This window comes from Hetaerina americana, unplaced genomic scaffold, assembly GCF_022747635.1.
Source record: "Hetaerina americana unplaced genomic scaffold, ioHetAmer1.1.p SCAF_5, whole genome shotgun sequence".
NCBI classification, from domain to species: Eukaryota; Metazoa; Arthropoda; class Insecta; order Odonata; family Calopterygidae; genus Hetaerina; species Hetaerina americana.
Genome location: NW_027287095.1, coordinates 10,218,184 through 10,243,027, shown reverse-complemented (window position 1 = coordinate 10,243,027; position 24,844 = coordinate 10,218,184). Strand labels below are relative to the sequence as shown.

The 24,844-nt window shown below is 37.7% G+C and overlaps 1 protein-coding gene across 1 annotated transcript in view; it reads right to left on the bottom strand.

The window, feature by feature from the left end:
- Positions 1–1,503: 1,503 nt before the first annotated feature.
- LOC139694317 (b(0,+)-type amino acid transporter 1-like) overlaps positions 1,504–24,844 on the bottom strand; it is a 60,104-nt gene continuing 36,763 nt past the window's right edge. Inside the window, exons 4-12 of the mRNA XM_071592802.1 lie at positions 12,406–12,696; positions 6,743–6,868; positions 4,536–4,635; positions 4,403–4,447; positions 4,164–4,287; positions 2,816–3,016; positions 2,290–2,439; positions 2,046–2,214; positions 1,504–1,683 (exon numbers count right to left, since the gene is read on the bottom strand). Coding sequence (XP_071448903.1) covers positions 1,604–1,683; positions 2,046–2,214; positions 2,290–2,439; positions 2,816–3,016; positions 4,164–4,287; positions 4,403–4,447; positions 4,536–4,635; positions 6,743–6,868; positions 12,406–12,696 — 1,286 coding nt within the window. The 3' untranslated portion in view covers positions 1,504–1,603. The remainder of the gene's footprint in view (positions 1,684–2,045; positions 2,215–2,289; positions 2,440–2,815; positions 3,017–4,163; positions 4,288–4,402; positions 4,448–4,535; positions 4,636–6,742; positions 6,869–12,405; positions 12,697–24,844) is intronic.

Below are 24,844 nucleotides of genomic sequence, written 5' to 3'. Positions count from 1 at the left end.
TCTACTCCTATTTTCTGCAATTTATATTTACTTCAATTTCCTCAGTCATCTTTCTTGAATTTTTCTTGGTTCAATTAATAATTTTCCAAATCCTTATCTTTGCACTATCTTATAATGTGCACGGACTTTCCCTTCTTACTACCTGATAAATCTTTCACATTCCTGTACAGCACACCAATTTCAACCCTCCTTGGTAAACCCTTCATTTTCTCGCTGTGTGCCCTCTTCTCTTTGTGAATTCCTTTACTTAATTCTGTGTTTTCATTTATCCATTAAATTTCCTCGTCTATCTTCCTAATCATATTGTCAGTAAATCATGATTTCTTTGTCCTCCTATTTACTGTTCCTATAATTTTGCTTGTGGCTTTCAGTATCAATTTCTTAATATGCCCTCTTTTTTTCTTCTTCTGTGCCCATCTTCTAGTCCTGACTCGTCATTTTTCCACTTGCTTCCTGTTAATCATGTAATACTTCCACATTCCATTTCCTCATCCATCCCTCCTGTTTTATCCTCTTGAATTTGACATTACACTTCATTAGTACTAAATTATGATCTGAATCCACATCCTTTCCTTGAATAAATTAATTACGTTGTTCCTAAATCTGTGCTCAACCATAATATGGTCAAACTGACATTCCTTGAATCCAAGGACATTTTCCATGTATACATCCATTTGTTGCTGTGTATAAACTAGGTGTTCGTCATGATTAAGCTGTCTCTTGCAGAACTCTTTTGCTTTCTCCCCAGGTTAATTCCTTATTCCTAAACCCTAGTCCCTTAACTCACTACCATCTCTCCCTTAACCTACTGTTACATTCCAACCCCTCATCACTATTAAATGCTTTCTTCCAGGCACACTTGCAATTGTTTCCTCGAATGGTTTATGTACCCTATTTCTTCCTTCAAGTGTCGCTTATAGGTATTTAGACCTAAATAATGACAAATTTTGTTGGTTCAGCTTTTACTCCCACTAATAATATTCTATCAGTCACTTGTTCTGTTTACTAAGCTGCTTCCTACTTATTTGTTCAATACCATTGCCACCCCTTGCTGTTTATGGTTTTCTTCTGTGTTCCTACTTTTAATTTCACTTAAGCTGATTAACCCGTCTCATATTGGCCAGGATTCATTTTCATCATAGTGTCTATCATGTTTTGGGATAAATAATTGAGTCTTAGGGTAAATAATTGAGGTATTTTCCCGTTACCTTCCTCGGTAGTGTTTTTAATATGACACCATCAATAAAGTGATCACCTCATTGGGGTCATACACATTTGAAGCCACCTCACTGAGGATCAAACACTGCACGGATCGACTCCTACCCTTCAAAATATCTAGCATGGGTAACAGTAACAGGGGAAATCAACATTCCTCCTGCCAGTGCAGCTTTAGGGGTCATCAGAAGGAACAAGCCCTTACCAGGGTTATAATCAATCCATGGGGAGGGAACTTGAGCAATGAAGATAAAAAATTACATTTGAAAAACTTTTAATGCAACACAATAAATGCTGAAATAATACAGTAAAAAAGTATGGTCAACAATTAAATAAATATTTTGATAAATTTTTATAAAAATGTTTGTAAATATTTTAATTTCATACATTAACTACTTTCCTGGAAAATCTCTGGTGAGCTTGTTGGTGCAACTTCCAATATAAGTTGAATCACTCTTGTAATGGGGCCTGAAAACAAAAGAAATTTATAATGTAAATTCTCAGATAAATCACAATAATTCTTATCATGGGTTTTTCTTAGCAGACATCAAAAAGAGTTTTTAAGGTTGGGAATCAGGTATTAATAGGTAGGTCATAATTTAACATAATTAGCAGTTTTACTATGGGAAAGTAAACAAGAAAACTGTGAAGTGAAAGAATACTGAAAGAAAAGAAGTTTAGTGATGAATAATTCTGCCAATTGGTACATGTAACTCTTCTTAACTATCATATTCACTGAATGAAACATGCATATTAATTTTCATGAGGTTCATGCATTAATACCAAATTGTTTTCCTCAAAGAAGTTTGTTTTCCAAAATGTTTACTTACGCATCCATTTGAGTTCCACTTTGTAATACACAAAAGGCACATAGATTGTGAGTCCCAATAGAATAAATCCAATAGCATACAGAAACTCTGGCCTTGGATCAGCAGCTACTGGTGCAATTATCAAGTATATGGATGACAGCAGAACTATGATTGGTAGTATAATAGGAACCTGTTTAAAAAAAATGTCATTAATACAATATTCTTCATCAAAATATAATGAAAGAATTATGTAGGCCTTTATTACCTTGTAAGGCCTTGAGAGTGATCTTTTTGTCCACCTCATAACTAATAAAGCCAGCATGGCACACCCATAAAATATCCATGCAGTAAAACTGAAGAAGTCAATAAGGGCTATAATATCTCCGGAGAGCATCATGAAGAATCCCAAGGTCGCCTTTTGAGGGAAAACAAAAAGAATGTGAAGTTAATTAACGTATAGAGTAACTGTATGCTATTTTATAATTATAAATGTTTACCATTACTTTTTTCTCATGCCAGAATTTGCAGAAGTGGCAAAGTACTTTGGTGATGAGATTTTTCTTTTTTCATATGAAAATATTCCTCAAGTATTTCCTCAATGCATGCGTACTGACAAAGTGAAGTGAGTCATGGAGAAATTTTATCCAACAGTTTTGAAATTTTAGAAATATGCAGAATTGTTTCCTCAATGAAGTTAAAACTTCCATGTAAAGTGAACCGAGTGAGTATGGCACAGATTAAGTTCACCGAGATAAGTTTGCTGATTTAAATATTAAAATTAAGAGGCTTACATTGAACAATAATGCTGGAGTAGGTGTCAGTCTTTTCACATGCACATATGAGAGAGCATCCACCAGATGTCCATCCCTACTTGCAACATAGCATATCCTTCCTGCTGTGAATTGTGATCCATTTGCAGCTCCAAAAGTTGACATGACAACTGATAATGGCATAAGAAATGCCGCAACACCTAATAGTGATCTCCCAAAATCCTGAAAGAGAATTGAGTAAGTGCCTGGTCAGTGTTGTTGTTAGAACAACTTTACTGAGGTGGTGGCTGAAATTCTTATTTCAGCACAAATAAGCATTGTCTCACAGATTTTTGTGAATTGAAGTTGACAAATGTTGTAACACATATCTTAATCTTAACTTGGCAAGCATGTACAAAAAATATGGTTATCTCATGTTACATAGGGAGATGAATTGTGTATCTAAATGGGCTTATTCCCTTGCATGCATAAAATTTGTAGGCCAGTAAATAAAGAATTGCAGTTGATTGAACAAATTTTTTATAAAATTCAAAGGAATTGAATACCCCTATCTATATCCTATTTGCTTGAGGGAGGTGAATATCATTATGGCACTGTAATTTTATATGGTGGAGGAAGGAAACTTCCTGAGAAAATTCTTCAGCAGCACTCAGAAATTTGCACATGGAATTGAGATATTTTACACCAGTTGCAGACCAGTGGACTAGAACACCTAAACAGCAATGGGATGTGATTGTTACAGGAGAGTGCACTGTGATGACTTGTTCACTCTAAGTGCATAGAGAGGGCCAAACTTCAGATTAAGCTCGCAAAAAAGTTCCAAAAAATTGATGATTTCTTGCCATCTTTGATAGTTTTGTCACCCCCTCTCAGAATTGAGTATTTGAAGAGCAGGCAATCATCTAATTACTGAATAAGCCCCTGGACTCCATTTTTGTGGTAATTTCCAAAAGAATTGCAGCTTATGCATTAAAAATCAATTTCTCTATTACTATCTGGGAAATATACATTCCCCTTTAGGGTGAAACTGCATGGACTGTTTTATATTACTTTTTGCAATGGAACCCATTTGATCGGTATTATACTATATTAAAATTTTGAAGCTATTTCCTTTATCTTGTGATGAGTCATTGCTGGAGTATGGTTGAGCTTGTCAAAAGCATTAATTCTGTTTTGAACTAAAGTATAATGCTGTTATGAATTAATGAAATGACACAATATACCTTAAAAGTCCTGTTTATAAGCATTCCCACTCAAATTATCTGAACTATGCCTCTGAAGCAAGACTCATTAGAATCACGTTGTCGATTCTAAAGTATACATGTATGTATGTGCTCCCTTCATCACTTAATCAATTGTAATGTCTTACCACGGCTGCTGTATTAGTGACTGCTAAATGCTCTGGAGAAATCACAGACAAGTAGGCAATGTTGATCAGCAAATATGCTGTCGCTACTATTGGAATTCCTGATATGATAGCTCTTGGTAAATTTCTAAGGAAAGAAATAATGTTTTAGAACATGCCATCAGATAGCTTTATTTCGTGCACATACACATTTACATACATATATATTTATTTATTTATAATTTAAACTCATATGTATTTACCGAAAGGGATCCTTCAGCTCCTCTGTGACGAAGTTCAGGTTATTCCTTAAAAAGAGAAATGAATATTTATTGAATAAAGTCAGTGTGACCTCCCATAGCCATTAGATAAGATACAGATACATATTTTTCATACCAGCCATCATATGCAAAAAGACCACTGTAAAATGCACTTGCAATCCCACCTACTGTGGTTGTACCGCTACCAAATCCTTGAGTTAAGTGTTGTGTGTGTCCTTGAAAGAAAGACAAAAAATTCAAATTCCATGTTCCTTATATATTTTGATATTATAAAATTTCTTTGGTTAACCTTTCGGTAATTACCTCTTGGATGCAATCTAAAAGTAAATTCCATTACAGAAATCTCATTAATTTTCATGGAAATGTCAATTCTCTACATGATGACAGCCTTGAATGCATAATAGATAATTATGTGAGAATTCCCTTAATTAGTGGGTGTACACTGATTGAATTGGACCAAAAATTCTCTTTTTTTTTAAATACATTTTAATACATTGTGGAATTTACTGACCTTGATACAGTACTTACAAATTGGAATTTGCCTCAAACAATTGTTTGCAATCAGAAAACCCTTAAATTTCTTTATCCTGCAATTAAGGAACTTAATGCAACAGGCTCTTAGATTTCTGTACAGAGGACAACAACTGCAGGAGACAGAAAGACCATCCATTTGGTAAACACTCCTTTGATGCTTTGGGTATGATAGCATAAAATATCATTTCTTAATGCTAATTCCTTTCACAAATAAATCTTTAGGGGATGGGTCAGCAGACTTGAAAGTAGTCTTCCATGCTTTTTATGATTTGGTGTTATGCAGCGTGACTTTCTATTTGGCAACAAATAATATGTAATCATTTTTTCTGAATTATCCGCTTAAATGGAGAAAAATTATTGTGACAGGCAAATTTCTAATTGGAATTGAGGGAAATTATTCCCTTCCATTCCATTGATGGAAAAAATATTCAGAAAGGCTTTTTTCCTGCTTAATCCAAATAATAATGATACATGAGGACTTTATGTTTTATCAATCATGTTAGAATGTCTATTAAGGGGCTTTGAAACTTTTGGCTAAACCCAAAATATCAAAGGACTACGCTCATTTTTAGATATCATTCCTTGTAAATTGTGCCTCAATTGAAACAGAGAATGCCATCAGGGAGCTTGTGGGGGGATTATTTCAAAGGATTTTTCTAATAACTCTGAGCACTTCAAGCACTTATATAACTACTATATAATTTATACATTTGATCTCAACAGAATTGCCTTGTCTTGTGCGGTGAAATTCTACTCATAAAAAAAAGATTTTTTCAGCGCAATTTACTGCAAATTCAAGCCATTCACGCAACATTTTATGAACTCAAGGGAAGACTTAAACACTTTCATTTCTTATTGTCATAATAATTATCATTAGGTTGCAAACCTCTCTTCACTTGGCTAAAAATCTCATAGGCAGAGGCTCCAAACAATTTATCAAGTTTATGAAATTCATGTGCACAGCCATTAGCAAATAGAAATATTCAGACAAACAAGATGGATGTGTGACTTAGGAGGATAGAGTGTGCTCACTTTGCTTGAATTAACTTGACCTCCCTTTGGCCAGGCCACATGCAGAGACAGTTTTCATGATTGGCCCAGCCGTGGCTCCACTGAATTTAGTATCCAATCAATTGACACCAACTTGCCAGACAATATTGAAAATTTTTTTTAGAAAATATCAGCTTTTTACTTAACTAATCGTCAATTTTAAATTAAACATTTTAATGATACAATACTGATTGTTAGGTTTAATGTTGGGGAAAACTTTCCAAATGAATTCTAACTTATTAACATTTTCCTGCCGGTCTTTTGCTGTAGTTTAATGTGATAGTTGATCAAATGACTGTAGCCATTTAATATATTTAAGTTATTAGCATATTAAGTAAACATTTACTGATGTTTTGATTTTAAAATTGTAATTTTTTCCAATATTTTATTATTAGTTCACCACTAATTTTTGTTCAGGTTAACTGAAGTTACCACTGTCGGTTGGAATTCAAGTCTCTCAAACCTCAAGAAATAGAAAATCAGGTACAAAATATTGCTGAATTACTGAAACATGCACTCTTTGAAAATTGCAGGATATATTATGGAGGTCAGCATGATTTTAAATGAGCCTTAGAATTTTTTTTGTTCATATTAAAATTTCCTCATCTTTTTAATTCAGGCTTGCAATCCCAGCAGTGACATATTTCATATGAATTATGTTTGACATAAAACTTGGCATAGAGCAGAGGATTAATAATTTGTGAACAAAAGCTACTAATATTATATCTTTTAGCACACCTAGGGAGAGCATGTAGGCTCCCCCAGCAACGATGACTGCTATGGCGGCCAGCTTAGCTACTGTGAAGCTCACCTGCACCCTTGTTGCCAATTTAACGCTGTAGCAGTTAACAAAGCAGATAATGCCTGGAAGAGAACACAAAAAGCAAGACTTATTTAAAATAATACTAAAAATTCAATTGTGCACAAGTTAAAACGGGCATCTTCGCAGCACAGTGATATCCACCCATTGCCACGAGGCTATGGCCTGTCACCCTCAAGTAGGGAAGGAAGGGTTGCAGATGAAATGGGGAGGAAAAGGTAAAGAAACGGCAGATTATTCATTAGGGACAGGCTACTACACCCTGAAATACAAAGTGATAGGTTCCCACTGTGGCAGCATTGAAATTATTACTTGCATTGGCATTTCTTTTTATGCCAGTAAAAGATAATGGTTTTTCATCACACTAAACGATGAATATTATTAATCAGCAAGATTATGGACATTTATTGTACACAAAACATTTGTACGAGACTGGCAAAGAAATTGGGCGTTGCATCACATAATTTGGGGTGAATTTTATTTTCATCAATGAAAACCGATTGGTTATCCCTCTCTGTTCATTTTTGGAATTAAATCAATGGCATCAGTTCGCTGCAGTCAATAAATGGTCAAATATTCTCTAATAATCAGAAAATTGTGTTTTTAGGAGCCTCTTTAATATCTATTCTGTATATTAAGCCATGATAGAAGCTGCAGATTTCAGAAAGATACAGAGAAAACCCTAAGGGCATACAAAAAATCCTTAACTTATTATTTGAAGGCCAAAATAACAAAATATTGAAAATTGAATAAAAAATATAAGGCACACAATTCGTTAGTTCCAGATGGTATATACTATGAACCAATAATAATAATTATAATTTATTTAAGACAAAATATCCATTTACACATATAAATTAAAGAAGAGTATCATTAAGATACTCTATGTATCACATAAATTTTTTGCTATAATTAGAACCATTGTCTCTAAAAGATAAACCATTACCTAAATAGAGTAACATACACATGTGAAATATCTCAAGGTAATTATGATATCACTTATCAACATTAGGTATAAAAAGATTTCATAATTAATGGCATTATGTATACTCTTGTTGAAATAAAAGTTGCTTATGGCAATAGCGAGAATTAAAAAATAAACTACCTATTTCATGAATATAATTTGCATCCCCCATCATAATATTTACAGCAGAAGTGAACGATTATTTTTTACTATGAAAATCAATTTCAATAAGTAGCTTATTTCTTACACAACACAGAGAAATCCTAAAATTAATCAGAGTATTTTCATTGCATCAATCTTATTATTCACTATGTTAATTACGAGGGTCATCCGGAAAGTAGTACCCGTTCGTGCCGCATGAAGTGCTGACGACGCGAGTAGCCGCTGGACGAGGTCAGATAGCTTCAGTGGCTTGTCTGCCTTCTCTGAGGCAAGTTGCGTGACGCTAGCATTGCCTGTGTTGTTTCTGTGATTGTTTACAATGTTTAAAAAAATTGAGAACGCCGCCAGTTGTGAAGTGAGGGCAGTGATTAAATTCCTCAATGCAAGAAACGTTCGCCCATGTGATATTCATCGCCAATTAAAGGAGGTGTATGGAGACAATGTAATGGACGAGTCGTCTGTTTGGCGGTGGTGTCGCAACTTCAACATGGGGAGGGGGAACACACACGACGATGAGCGTTCGGGGAGACCGTCTGTCATTACAGACCAACTGGTGAGCTCAGTTGACGAATTCGTGAGGAACGATCGGCGCGTCACAATTGATGACATCTGTGAGCATTTTCCCAATGTTTCTCGAACAATTGTTCATGAAATTGTTAAACACCATCTGAAGAACTTAAAGAAGGAGTGACCCTGTATCTCAATGAGCTGGCGGCGAAGGACTATGCAGCAGTAATACAGAAACTTGTCACACGTTATGACAAATGCCTTAATTTGCTTGGAGATTATGTTGAGAAGTAGTTTAAAGTATCCTCTTTCAAATAAAATTTTTTATGTTTGTTAATATTTACTTTTGTGTCTTTATTTCACGAACGGGTACTACTTTCCGGATGACCCTCGTACATATTGTACGTGCATCAACCTCAATATTCAATAAGTAGCTCAAAAATATTAAGCTGGAATTTTCCTTGTATTGCTGCAATGATAAGAAATTTTAACGTGACACAACCTGTCATGATGGTGAATGGACACTGTTGGCAAGCCAAGCCCACTTAAAGCAATCTTGGTAAATTTTCTTTAAATACTTTTAATAATAGTCATAATTTAATTTGCCCAAGGATTGGTGTACAACATCAACATAGGGCACATTATAAAAAACAGAAATTCAGAGCATGCATATACAGAGAAGATTATAATGAGTATGTATGTATATATATATATATATATATATATATATATATATATATATATATATATATTATCTACACAACACACCAGGAGGTATTTGCCTGTTTCATAGATTTCAAAAAAGCGTTTGATAGAGTGAATTGGGAAAAACTAATGAGTATTCTGCAGAAAATAGGAATAGACTGGAGGGAAAGGAGGCTAATCCGCAACCTGTACATGTCTCAGACTGCTCAGGTGCGAGTGGGAAACGGGGAGTCCGGTTGGGCAGTGTTAGGAAGGGATGTAAGGCAGGGTTGCCCATTATCACCGTTGCTGTACAACCTGTATGCAGAGGAAATGATCAAAGAGGCATGGGAAGAACTCGAGGTAGGAATGAAAGTGGGCGGGGAATTCGTAAAATCAGTTAGGTTTGCTGATGACCAAGCTTTAGTTTGTCAGTCAGCCAAGGGGCTGCAAGCATTGCTGAGTGAGTTGGAAATTCAGTGCGACAGGTATGGGATGAGAATCAATATTAATAAAACAAAGGTTATGCGATTTTCTAGAAAGAAAAAGGCCAAGCTTAACATTAAAATAGGAGGGCAAAAACTAGAGCAGGTAGAACAGTTTACGTATCTCGGTAGTGTTTTGGACCAACACGGTCAAAGTAGTAGGGACGTAAGGAGAAGAATTGCGCTAGGCAAAGAGGCTTTCACAAGGAGGAGGGAGTTGATGACAGGGACTTTGAGTAAGGATGTTAAGAAAAGACTCGTAAAAACTTTGATATGGAGTGTAGCTATGTACGGTGTGGAAACGTGGTCATTGAAGCAGGAGGATAGACGTAGATTGGAGGCTTTTGAAATGTGGGTGTGGAGAAGAATGGAGAAGGTGAAATGGACAGAGAAGAAAACAAATGAGGAAGTACTTGGTATGGTGGGCGAAGAGAGGGGTTTTTTGGGAGCAATCCTATGGAGGCAGGATAAGTGGCTGAAGGGGGTAGTGACCGGCAGTGGGATGTTGAAGACTGTGATAGAAGAGGGTAGAATGTTGGGCAAAAGTGGAAAGGGAAGGAACAGGATAGGGATGTTGGACGGGATGAAGGGAGGAAGAAAGTACTCAGAGATGAAGAGAGACCTGATATAGAGTAGGATGATGGATTTTGTGTTTTGTTAGGAGTAATAAAATATTTGTCTGGTAGTTGTGTCCATCCAAAAACCTACCTTAACCGGTAGATTACCTTAAAAAATATATATATAACCATAAACACAGTAATCAACCCGAAGGTCAGTTTAGTAGGTGATGGTAGAGTTCACCCAGTATTACTAAGCCCTATACGGCGAGTGAAATTCACACAACAGGGTAGGGGGGCCAGTTCCTTTCCCTGTGCTGGTTATGGTTTCCCAGGAAGACCTGGTACTTGAGAAATCGCTTCAGCTTGGGTGGAACTGCAGGTGCCCTGAGTGCCTTGCCCGGAAATTGAACCCGGGACCCTCCGGTCAGCAGTCCAACACACACACATACATATATCGTACATACAATTTTATCATATATATACAGATAGGTCTTTTCATATGTTTTATTTTATACATATGCCATATTTTATCATTAACAAATTCAGACGCAATGTAATAATTTGTCCCAGTTAAAATTTTTTTTTTATTTGTCTTTTACACTATGTTACATCTCTTATGTCTTCGTATCTATGTGATAATTTATTATATAGGCTTAGTATCATTGACTATGATCCAAGGCTTTCAGCTTTGGTTCAATTATATTTGATAAGAAGGTTTGACTAGGTTCTGGTATGGTGATTGTGGTAGTGAGAATTTGCATGGAAATCTGACAGATTTTATGCATGTTACGGTGAATAGGATATATATGGATGGGAAAGATCTTGAAAGATTGGACGGGCAGATGAAATTGGGGGTTTAGGTTCAATGATGAAATCTTCCTTCTTTTGCAGTTTAAATATGACTTGGGAGAAAGAAGATGAGACCCAGAGAATAATACTTGGAGTAGATAAGGCCATATTAAAGCATTAGTAGCACATCTTTGCCTACTATTTTCTTCAAAGCTTAGGAGGAAACATGCTGAACTTAATTTCATTGAAGTGTACAGAGTAATATGGAGACTGTATGGCTGCACAGCACTCCTGTAAAGACCTCAACGATGCACTAAATTAACTAATCAGGGTATTGACATTTTTTAGAAAACTATGTACAAAGCCAAGGTTTCTATAAGCTTTATGTAAGATATAATTATGGTGTGAAATAATGAAAAAGCATGCCTAAATCCTTAAATGTATCTAACTGGCTTCAGGATAATGACCGAGTTGATGATAGAAGATTACAGGGGATAGGTGTCATTTATGAATGTTTTTTGAAAGTTTAATGGTAATAAATTTGAGTCACATCAGGTTCGCTATCCAAATAGGGAAGGGATGCATGATCATGTATTGTTTTCATTGTATGAAACGGCTTCAAATCATCAAAAAATGATAGAAAGAAGATCGGTTGTAAAAGATCACCATTTTCACCACTGAACAGTTAAATAAAAGAGGATCAAAATATGACCCTTGGAAACCTCTACGAGTAGCATGAACAGAATTAAATGCATAGGATTTGATCTCGAGAGGAAGTTTTGTAAATAAGAGTTAACCCAGTAGCACAAAAAGCCTTCAATTACCAGAGAATTTAACATGATCAACAAAAGGATGTGATTAACTAAGCCAAAAGCTTTCATGAAATCAATACTGCATATGATGACATAAAAAATTCCTTTTTTTTATTTGAACTTAGTACCTTTTGGATCCAAATTTAGTTTATATTTTGAGTTGTTTATCTTCAGAGGTGACCCAAATGGCCCCTTATGTACAATACAAATAAAAATGTGGAACTTGTAAAGTTGGTCACTTCCAATTTATAGGATTGATTGGCATTTAATGTCATAATTTACTATCCATTTATTGTCAGCTCAGTAACTGTGGGATCCATCGGACAACACATATCTTTACTTCAATTAAGGATATGCAGGTGATTAGGATGAGGTGTAAAAAGAAAAACAAACATAGAGAGAGACATAATTGGCAATAACCTCCTCTTGACATAAAGTTCCAGCATCTCAAGTAGAGCAAAATTAAATTGGTTTTGGGAACACTATTAATTATTATACCTAGCCTGGGCATTACACTCATGTCATTATAGAGAAGAGTGGCAAAAATAATGCCCCAATAAGGCAATCCCAATCTAAATCTATCAAATTAACTGCCATTAGAATGTAAAAACAACTTACCAATGCAAACTGCAGCTAGGCATTTGCGACATATATCCAGGTAAGGACTTTCACATTCTTCTTCAAGACTGAGATCATTACTTTTGAAGGAAGCAACAATATATTCAGCTGAGCTGAGGCTAAGAGCAGCTAATGATGATGGTTTCATTAATACAACTGTTAGCCAATCAAACATGAAGGCAGGTAAAGGACCCCAAAATGGATGTAAATCTGCAAATGCAACCATGAAGTATGCATGCTCACCACCAGACAATGGGATCATTGTCCCTAACTCAGCATAAGATAAGGCACCTGCAAACAATTGATAGAAATCTTTAAAAGGAGAAGGAAATCTCTGGTAATCAAGTATATATAACTTTTTACATTGAATATTTGGAATTACTCAATAAGATCAGGTTCCTCAAAAATGTATATGCATGGATGAATTAGAATTAAATGAGTGATCATTTAGAATTTATTCTTGAGACAAAATGATAACTAGACTTCTAGAAAATTGCTACACACTAATATGGATTTTCATTTAAGTCATTCAATATCTCTCATAATGTGAGAAATACCATTAATGTATTATTATCAATTGAGTGCATTAATCTTTATTGCTAACCAAAGAAAGGCTTATTTCATTAATTCAAAAACAGGCTGCCATGTTTTGTCCTGTAGGATTGTATAATTATGTATCTGATATAGTAAGGCTTGCGATATCCGATATTGCAGACCAGACAGCAATGCCCTTGTGGGTACTTTCCAACATTACAGAAATTCTGTGAGTACATAAGTCATATTGAAATATTCTCTAATAATATTTCATGTATTATTTCAAACGTAGCATCCTGAGGAGTGATTGTTACTGTTATATTTAACATTGTCAATCAATCCCTAGGAGCTCTGAGTGAGGTTCTTAACTGATTCCTAGTAAACCCTGAATTGCCACTTCAAATGCAATGATGCAAACTTAGCAAAAGTTAATTCTAGCAGCTGTATTCTGTTGCAAATATATAAACTTAAGTCAGACACAAAAAAAGGAAACTGAATTCCATCAGCATTGTAAAATGTGTTAATGGCAGCATTTTACAACTTTGGTAAATATTACAGAATTCTACCGCTGAATTGCCTACTTGTTAACAAATTCACTAATTATTGCAAATATTGTGGCCTCAAATGCCTCAGGCATCATTATTATTTTATATTGTCATGTGACAATTTTGATTTGCTGAGTTTACAGGGCAATATCATCAGAGCACCATAAATATCAATTTCTAAAACGTATTTAGCTTTGTGATTCAGCGTAGTATTTGTCAACTACATACCATAATATATTGAGGCATAATAATTGCATGCTACAGTTGCTGCAGGGAAATTAATTCTGTATTATCATGTTCGTGGATTTTGAGCTACCGAACATAAGTCCACACACTAAATGCAATTCAATAAACATAGGATTCATTCATCATTAAGGATATCCTTAGCACAGGTTGACTATGGCATATAGTTTTTCCCCCTGGTCTGGGGGCTCTTCTGGTGACCTGAAGAGTATTCATAGATTCAGCTTAAAATTACTTATTATACATAATTAATGAAAAACGAAATAGCCAAGACTGTAAAATTAATTGGCACTAGGTTTGTAAAGGGGGGAGGTAAAAACAAAGTTACAAGTGAGGGGAAAAATATGGAACACAAACTAGGTCACTTGGTTTGACAATAAAATACTACGCTTACAGCAAGGTTCGAATCCATGGATACCATAACCATCTGAGACACTGCCTAATGGACTAGTTTTTGTAACAGCTTGCCAAATTGTTGCATTCATAGAAAAATGTGTGATCAATAGCTTTAATGGGATTGAAATTTGTACTCATAATACTCATGAATTTGCATGCAACTAAAGTGGTTCTCAGGATCATCAACAAAAGGATAAAGAGCAGGGCAAATGATTACATTGGAGATGATCAATTTGGGTTCAGGAAGGGGAGAGACACATGTGATACCATTGCAGTAATAAGATCACTAATAGAGAGGAACATAGAATACGATCAGGATGTATTTGCATGTTTCACAGGTTTCAAAAATTCATTTCATAGAGTGAATTGTGAAAAACTAATGAGTGAATTGCAGAAAATAGGAGCAGACTGGAGGGGTCGGAGACTAATCTGCAACTTGTACATGTCTCATCCTGTTCAGGTATGAGTGGGGGATGAAAAGTCTGGACGGGCAGTGTTAGGAAGAGGAGTAAGACAGGGTTGTCAATTAGTACCTGAGCTGGTCAACTTATATAAGCTTTAGTTTGTCAGTTAGCTAAGGGGTTGAGGGCACAAGTGAGTTGAAAATTCAGTGCGACATATATGGGTGAGAATAAATGCAAATAAAACAAAGGTTATGTGGCTTTCCAGAAAGAGAAAGACTAAGCTAAATATTAAAATAAGAGGGCAAAAACTAGAGCAGGTGGAACAGTTTATGCATCTCAGAAGTGTTAAGGACCAAAATTGTCAAAGAAGTAGAGTTGTATCAAGAAAAGAAGCTTTCACAAGGAGAAGAGAATTGATGTCCGGGTTTTTGAGTAGGGATGTTAATAAAAGACTTGTCAAAACTTTGATATGGAGCATATTTATGCACCAAGAAGTATGGTCATTGAAGCAGAATGATAGGCATAGATTTGGTGGCTTTTGAAATGATGTGCCTGTGGAGAAGGATGGTGAAGGTGAAGTGGACAGAAAGGAAAACAAATGAGGAGGAGGAGGATATAGTGGGGGAGGAGATTTGATTGCTGGGAGAAACCATGAGGAGACAGGAGAGATGGATGCAAAGCATATTGATTGGCAGAGGGATGTTGAAGACTGTGATAAGAGGGGAGAATGTCAGACAAACGAGGAAGGGGAAGGAATAGGGTTGGGATGTTGGATGGAATGAATCGAAGAGGGGCTTATTGTAGAGTAGGATGTTGAGCTGTGTTTTGTTGATAGAGACAAGAGAATTGTGTGGTAGTTTGCGTCCATCCAAAGCCTACATCAACCATAATATTAGCTATAATAAATAAATAAATACTCTGAACGTGCAAAGACACAAACTCTGAAGAAAACTCAATGCTCTATGATTTATCTGGACGTCTAATGCATGACTACACAACATTGACACATTGCACCCTTTGTTTTATTTTCAGCTTCAACCACTCATCATACTTTCTAACTTACTTTCACGCCATCTAAAAAACTTCTTTTCCTCCTCCATTTTATGAGGGCAAAAAGAAACTTAACATTTCCACAATAAAATTTATTGTGAAATATTATTTGTTTACCCTCATAAGAAGGAATTTCACAAAGGTAAACCTAAAACTGTTATCTCCTTCGTTTTGATTGCATTACACTCTCCCGTCTCTTGTGTCCCCCAGCATGACAGAAGGGAAAACATCCAGTAAGTGTGGAAGAGAGAGGAAAGGAATAGGCATTTTAAACGAAGTGGGGTAGAACATAGTAGAAGATAAAGAAGGGATAATAACTTCTACAATCAAAAATAGTAAAAAAATGACTGGGTTGGAGTGAGTATTGGTCATTAATTGCATTAACACTTCATGAACAGATGGCAATGCTTTTTTATTTTTGAATCATCATTAGGGCAATAGTGGGGGTCATATAAAATTCAATATTATAATTGCAGATACATCAAATGAACCTTTTCGTTCCCCTTGTATTTTCCATTTCCAGAAATAAGATGGCCATGTCATATTACGATCTAGCTGGCTCAAGTCAATATCACTACCTCACTCGCATTGTAAAAAGCCAAAGTAAACTTGTTTAATTGCGTGGTTAATTACTGAAGTGATATGAAAATTACAACCACAAACAACTGAAGTCAAAACTTAGGGGCAAAATTTCAAACGCTGACCACCCACCCACTCGATGCCTACTTCTCCACATGTACGAAATAGCTTTCCCCCCGCTTCGTATTGACCGTACTTATTCTTGCGCGGGTTACTAACCTCTTGTCCCCTGATCCCCTTGAGCCACCCCCTCGTTGTCGAGGGCGTCAGTAATTCGACCCAACCTTTCGGGGTCTCTCGGAAAAATTCGAGAAGGAAGAATTAAGAATGCAGAAGACATACACATGTGAGCGCGACGCTTCCTCGAATTTCCCCGCCGACGCGAGCGGTTGCGGTGGGGCGGAAGAGAGAGGAACCGACAGACGCTTTGTGGTCGCCGTGTTACGTAAGGTAACGCACACCCGACGTGATTTTAGAGGATAAAATATGTGCATTCAGCCCGAAGGTCGTGGGTATTTTGCTGCCTAAGAGAATATGATGTGAAGCATCAATGTGCAATATAAATTTCATGATAACAGTTGGTGATGATGGATTATCTTTCGCCAATAGTTAGTACACGTAATTTCAAAAATAATACCACCAAAGGAACAACTGTTTCGCCCTTTCCCTCTGGCTATCTAATGTTTTTGAGAATAATTAAGTAAGCATAAGAATGTACTATAGATATTGTTCATTGTTTAATGTTGAAATCGTAAATTGTTTCAGAATATGCCCAAATATCATCCAAAAAGCACAATGAAAATATAGAGTGGAAATAACACACATGGCAATATTTAAATATCAGCACTACTATTTGTTTTTCAAGCCATCTCACATGTTTACCTATGATGTACACGACCTATCCCGAAACTGCCCATAAAGCTATTTTTATTGCATACATTTTTAAATTGAAACCAGTATTTTTGTGACCTGGGAATTGCGCATTGAAACTCACAAAAAGACAGAATATAAATGCGAAGAGGGTTGGATATTTTTCGACCACTCAGCTTTCCACGCCGATTTCCCCGGTTCAATTTACGGAGAATTATGATTTGGTAATGTTATTCTCAACTTAGATTAAAGAGTGGGAAGGTAACCAGGCTTCTCTAATCTCTTAACCTACTCTCCTTTCCTATTCTAACAGTAGCTTATTGCACTCTTTTGCCTAAATGACGTCAATGACCTCAGCAATCATATGGATATTATTACTAGGAATACGTAAAATATGATTTGCGACTCCACGAAGGAGCAATTTTTATTCCATGACCATTTTTTGCGATCAAAGTCATTTAACATTGAATTCAGCCTTGAGCTTTTAAAATGTTTCCTAGGTGAATTTCATCATCACAGGACTTGAAGCGGCCATTTATGTGGAACTATGAAATTTTTTAAGACAATCAGGAGAAAAAAGAGGAAAACTTTGTAAAGTGAAACGTAAATTCCAAAAAAAATGAGACTAATGTACATTTAAAATTATGAGAAATAAGATCAAAACATTCCCAGCTCCTCTTCCCTAATTGCCGCGTTACTTGGGTTTTAATTGCTTCAATGTGTTTGCTGTCTACTGCAAACGTCAAATTACAACTTTTCAAAGTGTATCACACACACGATTACAGTTGGCTATGAATAATTATCAGGGAAAAACTTTATACGAGGGTCACCTCAGAGCGTTTTAATATTCCCCGAACGTCATCAGGATGTTGTGGCTGTAAGTAAAATACATATTGAACTTTTTATCCATCGTGCACGTACTTTTAAAATATTCTGGTCCCTGAAGTTGCGAATAAAAAAGTTTCTATTTAAGAGAAATTCTCGACGACTACATAAGGCTCGCAATAAGAGAGATGTCCTTCTCGATGATCTCAGAATTTCGAAATGAAGAATAGTGGATTTCTACTAAGAGGATTTTATTAGTTGATAATTTTTCTTGTTTTCACAAAAGATATACACCTACGATTACAGGGCATCGCTGAAGCACATCCATTTTGTCGGTTGTTATACGCAGTGTGTTTAATTAATTACGAGAATCAAAGTTATTTGGAAAGAGTTTATTCGTCTACATCAATGTTATCCCCTTCGAAGTAGTCCTAATTAGATATTACCTTGTAAACTTATTCCAGCGCTTTTTCCAATCCTTGAAACACTTCTGAAACTCGATCCTTAGTATGGCTTTTAGCTCTCTCAACGATGCGTTTTAATCCCATCTATGCTTGTGAAAAGACGGCCTTTTAAGGCTGCCTTTATTTTTGGGAACGAAAAAGTCATAAGGGGCCATGTCTGGCGAATGTGGAGGCCGGGGTATAATTACAGTGCTGTTTTTGGCCAAACATTTACGAACAAAAAGCAGTGAGCGGTGTGAACAGCTGCAATATCGTGGTTGTGCAAAAGCCATGAATTGTTTCGCCACAAATATGCGTGGTTCTTTCGTATTGCTTCAAGCACTTGAACTTGCAAGTAGTGCTCTTTATTGATCGCTTGAGTTTATGGAAATAACTCATGGTGCACTATGCCGAGCTTTATCCAAAATTACAAAATTCCCGTCACTTTTTTCAATACATCTTGCACATAGGCCATCTCCTTTCTTAAGCAGGCTAAGCAACCATTTTGCTACTTTCTTCACCATTACCAACTTTCCTCTGCCATTTTCTTCATTTCACCATATTACATTCCCCTTCCCAGGAAACCCAGCATCTTGACTCTTCTTCGTCTACCCCTTTTCATCTCCCGCTTTCCTTCTGTTCTTCAAGTGTACCTTCGGTAACGTTTTTTGACAAACCATTTCCTCACACCAAATGGCCTATCCAGTTCGCTTTTCTCTTCCTTATTGTCTCCGAAAGTTCTTTTTTACAAAACTTCCTAATTCCTTACCCTGCAATAATTCCAACGAACATGTTCAACGAACGTATCCACATGCTTCTCTCAGAAGCTTAATTTCTCCTCTCCTCAGTTTTTTAAAATGTCTTTAAGGTACGATTTGGATGAGCACAGGGCGATCATCACTATATTTCTTACCTTCGCCTAACAGGACACAACCTGACTCTACATTCTACATTACGCTGTTCTTCAATTACACGTACATTTTATCTCTCTTCATTCCGTCCAATCCTTTTCCTACCCTCACCTCACTGGCCTAACCTCCTCCCTTCTATCACAGTCTTCAGCATTCCATCGCCAATCAAAATGCTCAGCATCCACCTTTCCAGCCTCCTTCAGATAAATCCCAATAATCCTATCCCCTCCCCACGATACCTAGTATCTTCTTTGTTTAATATTTTATCTGTCCATTTTCCTTTTCCATCCTTCTCCACACCCACATTTAAAAAACCTCATCTATACCGATCATCTTGCTCCATCGATCCAAGTTCGGAGCCGTACAAAACCCATGCCAAAGTTTCAACTAATTTTTTGTAAACATTCCTACCCAATGTTGTGTCTCGTAGGATCTAGATTTTCGGAAACCGTGCTGATTTTTCATTAACAACTTCTGATTATCGAGGTGTGTCACGATCGAATGAGTGGAAAAATATTCTTAATCGTTCCCATGAATTTCAAAGTTTCATCATCATTTTTCCAGTAGAGAGGTTAATCAGTTAGAATGGCCAAAAATTATGACCGTTGTTGTCGGTTTGAGGTTCCAACTCCTCCGTTTTGAAACGGTATTAGCGAAATTCAATGAGTAGAGGTGAAATTTTCTCCAATAAGCTGCCGGTGGATGCACATCCAGGAACACCAGTATAAATCACTCGACTTTGCTGTTAGCCACGGGAGATTGCAAGAAGCGTTGGCAAGGTAGCTGTTTCGTAACCTTCGACTCCCCTTTAACAATTAAGCGTCTGAATTCTCAGCGACAGCATGCCTAGAAGAACTATGATCGTAATTTTGCGCCTCTTTGGCTTCCGTCCCCGAATATCTGTTCTGGGAACATAGAATGCGTCGCATCACCGAGTGGTCCAAGCTAGCGACGTTCGATATAACTCTTCGGACCCGAAATGCACGAGGATAAATCAGCGAGCCAATCTTGACTCATAAAGCTGGATTTCTTCAGTTAATGCCAACCCAACTCCTCCGCTCACAACGAAACCAAACACAAAATTAGACACACCGAAACCAATAGGAATTACATGTGACGCGGATATCTTGCATATAAGATACTTTTAACTTCAAAGGGAATTTAAGAAAACTGAGTGTACGAAAGGCTGATAACCTTACAGAGCATGACATCTAGAATACAATAACGAGACATGTTAATGTAGCACGTACGTTATGGAGACATTAAGAGACTAACTGTGAAGAGAAAAAGTGTGAAGAGTTGTGGGAAATCGACCTTTCCGGTTTAATACCCACTTGTGATGATATTGTTCCTTGCTTCGTGAGTTTCGCTACGCCGGAAAATCTCAAATCACGCGTCGGTGGGAATTTTTTCTTATTCACAGTGAACGTGAATACACATGTTCCAGAATTAAGTCAACTTTGACCCCTTTCGAAGCCGTTCGAAATGAAATCAGAACCCTCGAAAGCGAATGGTCTCACGGATCCATGACGATCTAACACCATGCTCATTTTTTAGACCAAAACTTTTGAATATTTCCGTTAAGCTGTGGGGTTAGTGAAAATTCTCTCCGGCGATGTCTGAGTAGTTTCTTCACCTTAGCCGACTGCGGTCTCCCACGAAGTTCTGGTTAATTCAGAAAATCACGCCGCTTGGGTTTCTTAGCTCGGGATGTCCAGAGGCATCTTCCGGCTCTCAGCCGTGACTCTCTCGACGGTAGCCGAACGCTTTTCCCGCAATTTGTCAACCCACCACTCACCGTCACCTTGGATCACATTCAATATAGTCGTAACGATCCCCTGGTCACTCCTAGGTTTAAATTGAGCAAAGGAAATGAATAAAATTCCCGGCGATTAGGAGGGTAAAATTGGATGGAATACATGATTTTTCCGGTAACCATCGAACTCCCAGTGATTAATAGGATTTACAGGATCACCACGACGGGCTGTGAATGATGCATCTCCCGCTTTCGGTTGAAGGAATTCCCCTCGAATCATTACGCTAAATTACTTTCGGACAAATGCGTCAAATCTCCCCAATTAGGAAGTGGTAAGCAGTGCTGAGGAAGAAAGATTACCAAATGTGTCCCCCCTTCCGAAAAATTCGAACTCATTTTTCAACTGAATTGTGATATATTGACCAATAATACAAATAAACAAGCATTAACACCTTAAATATAGATCTCATTTCACTGACTGCAGCCTTTGAAAATCTCTGAATGATGTATGGCACTATCGTATCCCCCATAAGGAGTCGATTGAACATCTAGTTTTATTATTGGAGTAGATACCGAAGTATTTAGGGGACTGAGGATGGAAGGGCCCACTGTTAAAAGAACCCACTTTTGAAGTCCAACTTGATCATGATTGAATTCCGCGATATCCTAGGAAGAACATGCGGAGCATCTTAGAGATTAATTTTAGATATTGTCCATATTCACCAGTCCATGGAGAAATATCATAGTTGACCAAAGCAGTCATAGAAAACCACTGAAGAGGATTCTCTCGGAGACGCGAATTTCATGAGGAAAGTGCTTCGGTGACTGGCATGGAAAGTAGGGGACGAAGGGCATGAAAAGCAGCCAGCTTCGGGACCTGTCCATGGAAATTGAACTTGTGGGTAAAGGGAACGGTAGGCGGCGACCAATCCCTCCCCGCAGCGAAATGTGCTATTGTATGATGCTCGTACGCCCACTTTCGATCCGTATTGGGAATGAATCGGGACATTCGGCCATTCCCAGGAAAGGAACCGGCTTCATCTTTCTCCGCAAGAAAAGGTCGGTCTCCGCACGGTCGGAGTCTCATCACGTCAAATCGCCTTCTAGCACCGCTCAACATTACCGCAATGGACTCACACACACACACATTTTCCTTCGATTCTTTCTTTCCGTTTCGGGGTGGGCAATGCCAAAGAAATCATCGCTTAAAGCAAGAAATTTCGCCAAGTTCTCACCGACCATATTCATTCGTGATACCTCCCTCTCTCTCAAACCTTTTGTCCTTCTCTCATCTCGTATATCTGTTTGGTGATTCAAATCACATCCGTTTCCCTCAAGGTGACCGATAATATAAACAATTCTTCCTTGTCTCCTATCAGTATATCAAATCCACATTATTTAATAGCATATTTATTCCTCATCGATCTCTTCTGTTTTTACCACATACGTACACCTCTCTTGAACGCCATGTACCCACTGCATTTTGTTCACATGAATGCCTATAACGGAAAGGAAAACAAATGAGGAAGTGCTAGGTTTGGTGGGGGAGGAGATGGGGTTGTTGGGAGGAATCATAAGGAGGCAGGAAAAATGGATGAAGGGCGTATTGATCGGCAGTAGGATGTTGAAGACTGTAATAGAGGGGGAATGTTAGTAGTAGTAGTTTTTAGGGTAGGCGACCGACAGCTGAGGTCATTTGCGCCATAGGGGATGGACAGAAAAAGATGAAGGGTGGAGAGAAACCCGGCGTCGGCATTAGCCTACTCTTTGCGAAAGGCGCCAAGGGGTCCGCAGTTTAACGTCCCATCCGACGGACGGCGTACTCACTCAAAGTGTCCTCCACAAAGCACCTCAAGTAGGGATCGAGATACCTCTGAAAAATGTTCAACACCGCCGGGATTTGAACCCGCGCCCTCAGGGTGGGAAGCCAGTACGTTAGCCCCCGCACCATACGTAAACGAGGGAAGGGCATGAATACGTTAGGGATGTTGGACGAGATGAAGGGAGGAAGGAAGTATACACGGATGAATAGGGGGCTTGTTGTAGAGTAGGATGTTGGGTAATGTTTTGTTTGTAGAAACTAAATATTTATCTGGTAGTTTTCCATCCAAAACCTAACTTAACCGGTAGATTACATAATAATAGAATGCCTATCCTGGCACACCCTAGTTTCACTTAAATACGATGATATTGGGAGTAAACTTAGACACACTGATATTTTTCCTGTCTCAGATAATTCATAATTTTTACATGCCCCTCATATAAGCTAAAAAAACTTACGGCCAAGCAGCTAATCAGATTTGTCCACTCGCAAATTTTTTTGTGAGAGGTGTAATCAATCGAAGGATAGAGAAGGAAAAGTGAGAAAACCAACGTTTATTTAGGAAGAAGAGAAGTTCGAGGGAGGCCATAATCTCTAAGGATACTGGCAGGAGAGCGGAAGGTGAAAGAAAAACAGAAGCAAATGCAAATAAAATAATTAGACACGGATCTTCATCTCCAGCATTATTCGACACACGTCCACTTAGTCAACAGAGGCAATAACAATTTCAAAAATATGTATTAGGCATCGGAGAAATTCAGGCGAACGGGAAAGAAATGAACATGCTCGGTTACGCAGACGACATCGCAGTATAAGGGGAGAACTCAGAAGACCTGAAGGAATCATCGAGCACGATGGATAAAGTACTTCAGAGTTAAAATACAAAAGTAAGCATGAATAACACTGGAATCGTAAGAGGAGAAAAATTTACCACAAATGGAATTGTTCACTTGTCTCGGAAGGCTCGTATCTTCGGATGGAAGGAGCCCGTGAGCGGAGAATAGCCCCAGCCAGGAAGGAGTTTATCTCGAATGGGTAACTACTTTGTTCAAGGACGGACGCTAATTTTAGAAACAAGGAAGCAATAATTGAAAGCATTCCTGTTGAATTACAAAGAAACTACGGGAGATGCCGCAACAGTAACTTTTAACGGAGTCATCCGCTAATGTGCATTTAAATGCAACAATTTCAGAGTGTAAAAATCATTCGCAAATCAATCCCAGCCAAGGCGAACACACTCAACAGGAATGTAAATTGTTGCATTGACATTCCTGTTGAGTTTAACGCCGTATCGATCAGAGGCAAGTTGGCGAATGCTGAAGATGAAATGGTAAAACAAGAAACGAAGAAGGGTAAACAAGAGAGGGAGGAAATCAAGGAGGCATCAAATGGACAGGCGACACAAGAGATATAATGAATTTTTGGGAAACATGAGAAGGGGAGGCGGCACCAGAGACGAAAACGTGGGCCAGGTGTAAAGAAGGGTGATCGATTGAGTATCCACGACGGTGAGAGCAATTTTAGAAAGACGAAAGTGGAGGACTACAGTCAACAAATCTTTGGATTGAAAATACTGGAGATATAGAAGCAATGCCCACGAGTCGCACATCAAATAAAGAGAACGGGACCTCCCACTCCCAGCGAGAGAGCTTTTAGGATGTATTCATCACTTGGTCGCGCCGGAAATACGGCAATAAATAGACCCCTATCTTTGCATAAATGCACCATTCAACAACATGACGTTAACACCACTAATGCGCTGGAAATTGGAGAATTTAAGAGAGGTTGCCTTTTATTAGCACAGATGTTTAAAGACAACAACAGACATTTCTGCCTTGAAAGAGATGTGCCGGCACTTACTACCGTCAGTCCATTTCGCAATCGCGGCCGTGTGCTGTCGACAGATTAACTAATGTAATGCTCTCCGGTTGCGCAAAATCATGTTTCGATACGGTTGGGAGTACAAAACGGTTGAGGAATGCCCCAGCTCACAATTTACTCTCAATTCAGCAATTTACTACCTAACTCAGAAGCAGTTTACTCTCGTGGCCACAGGACAGT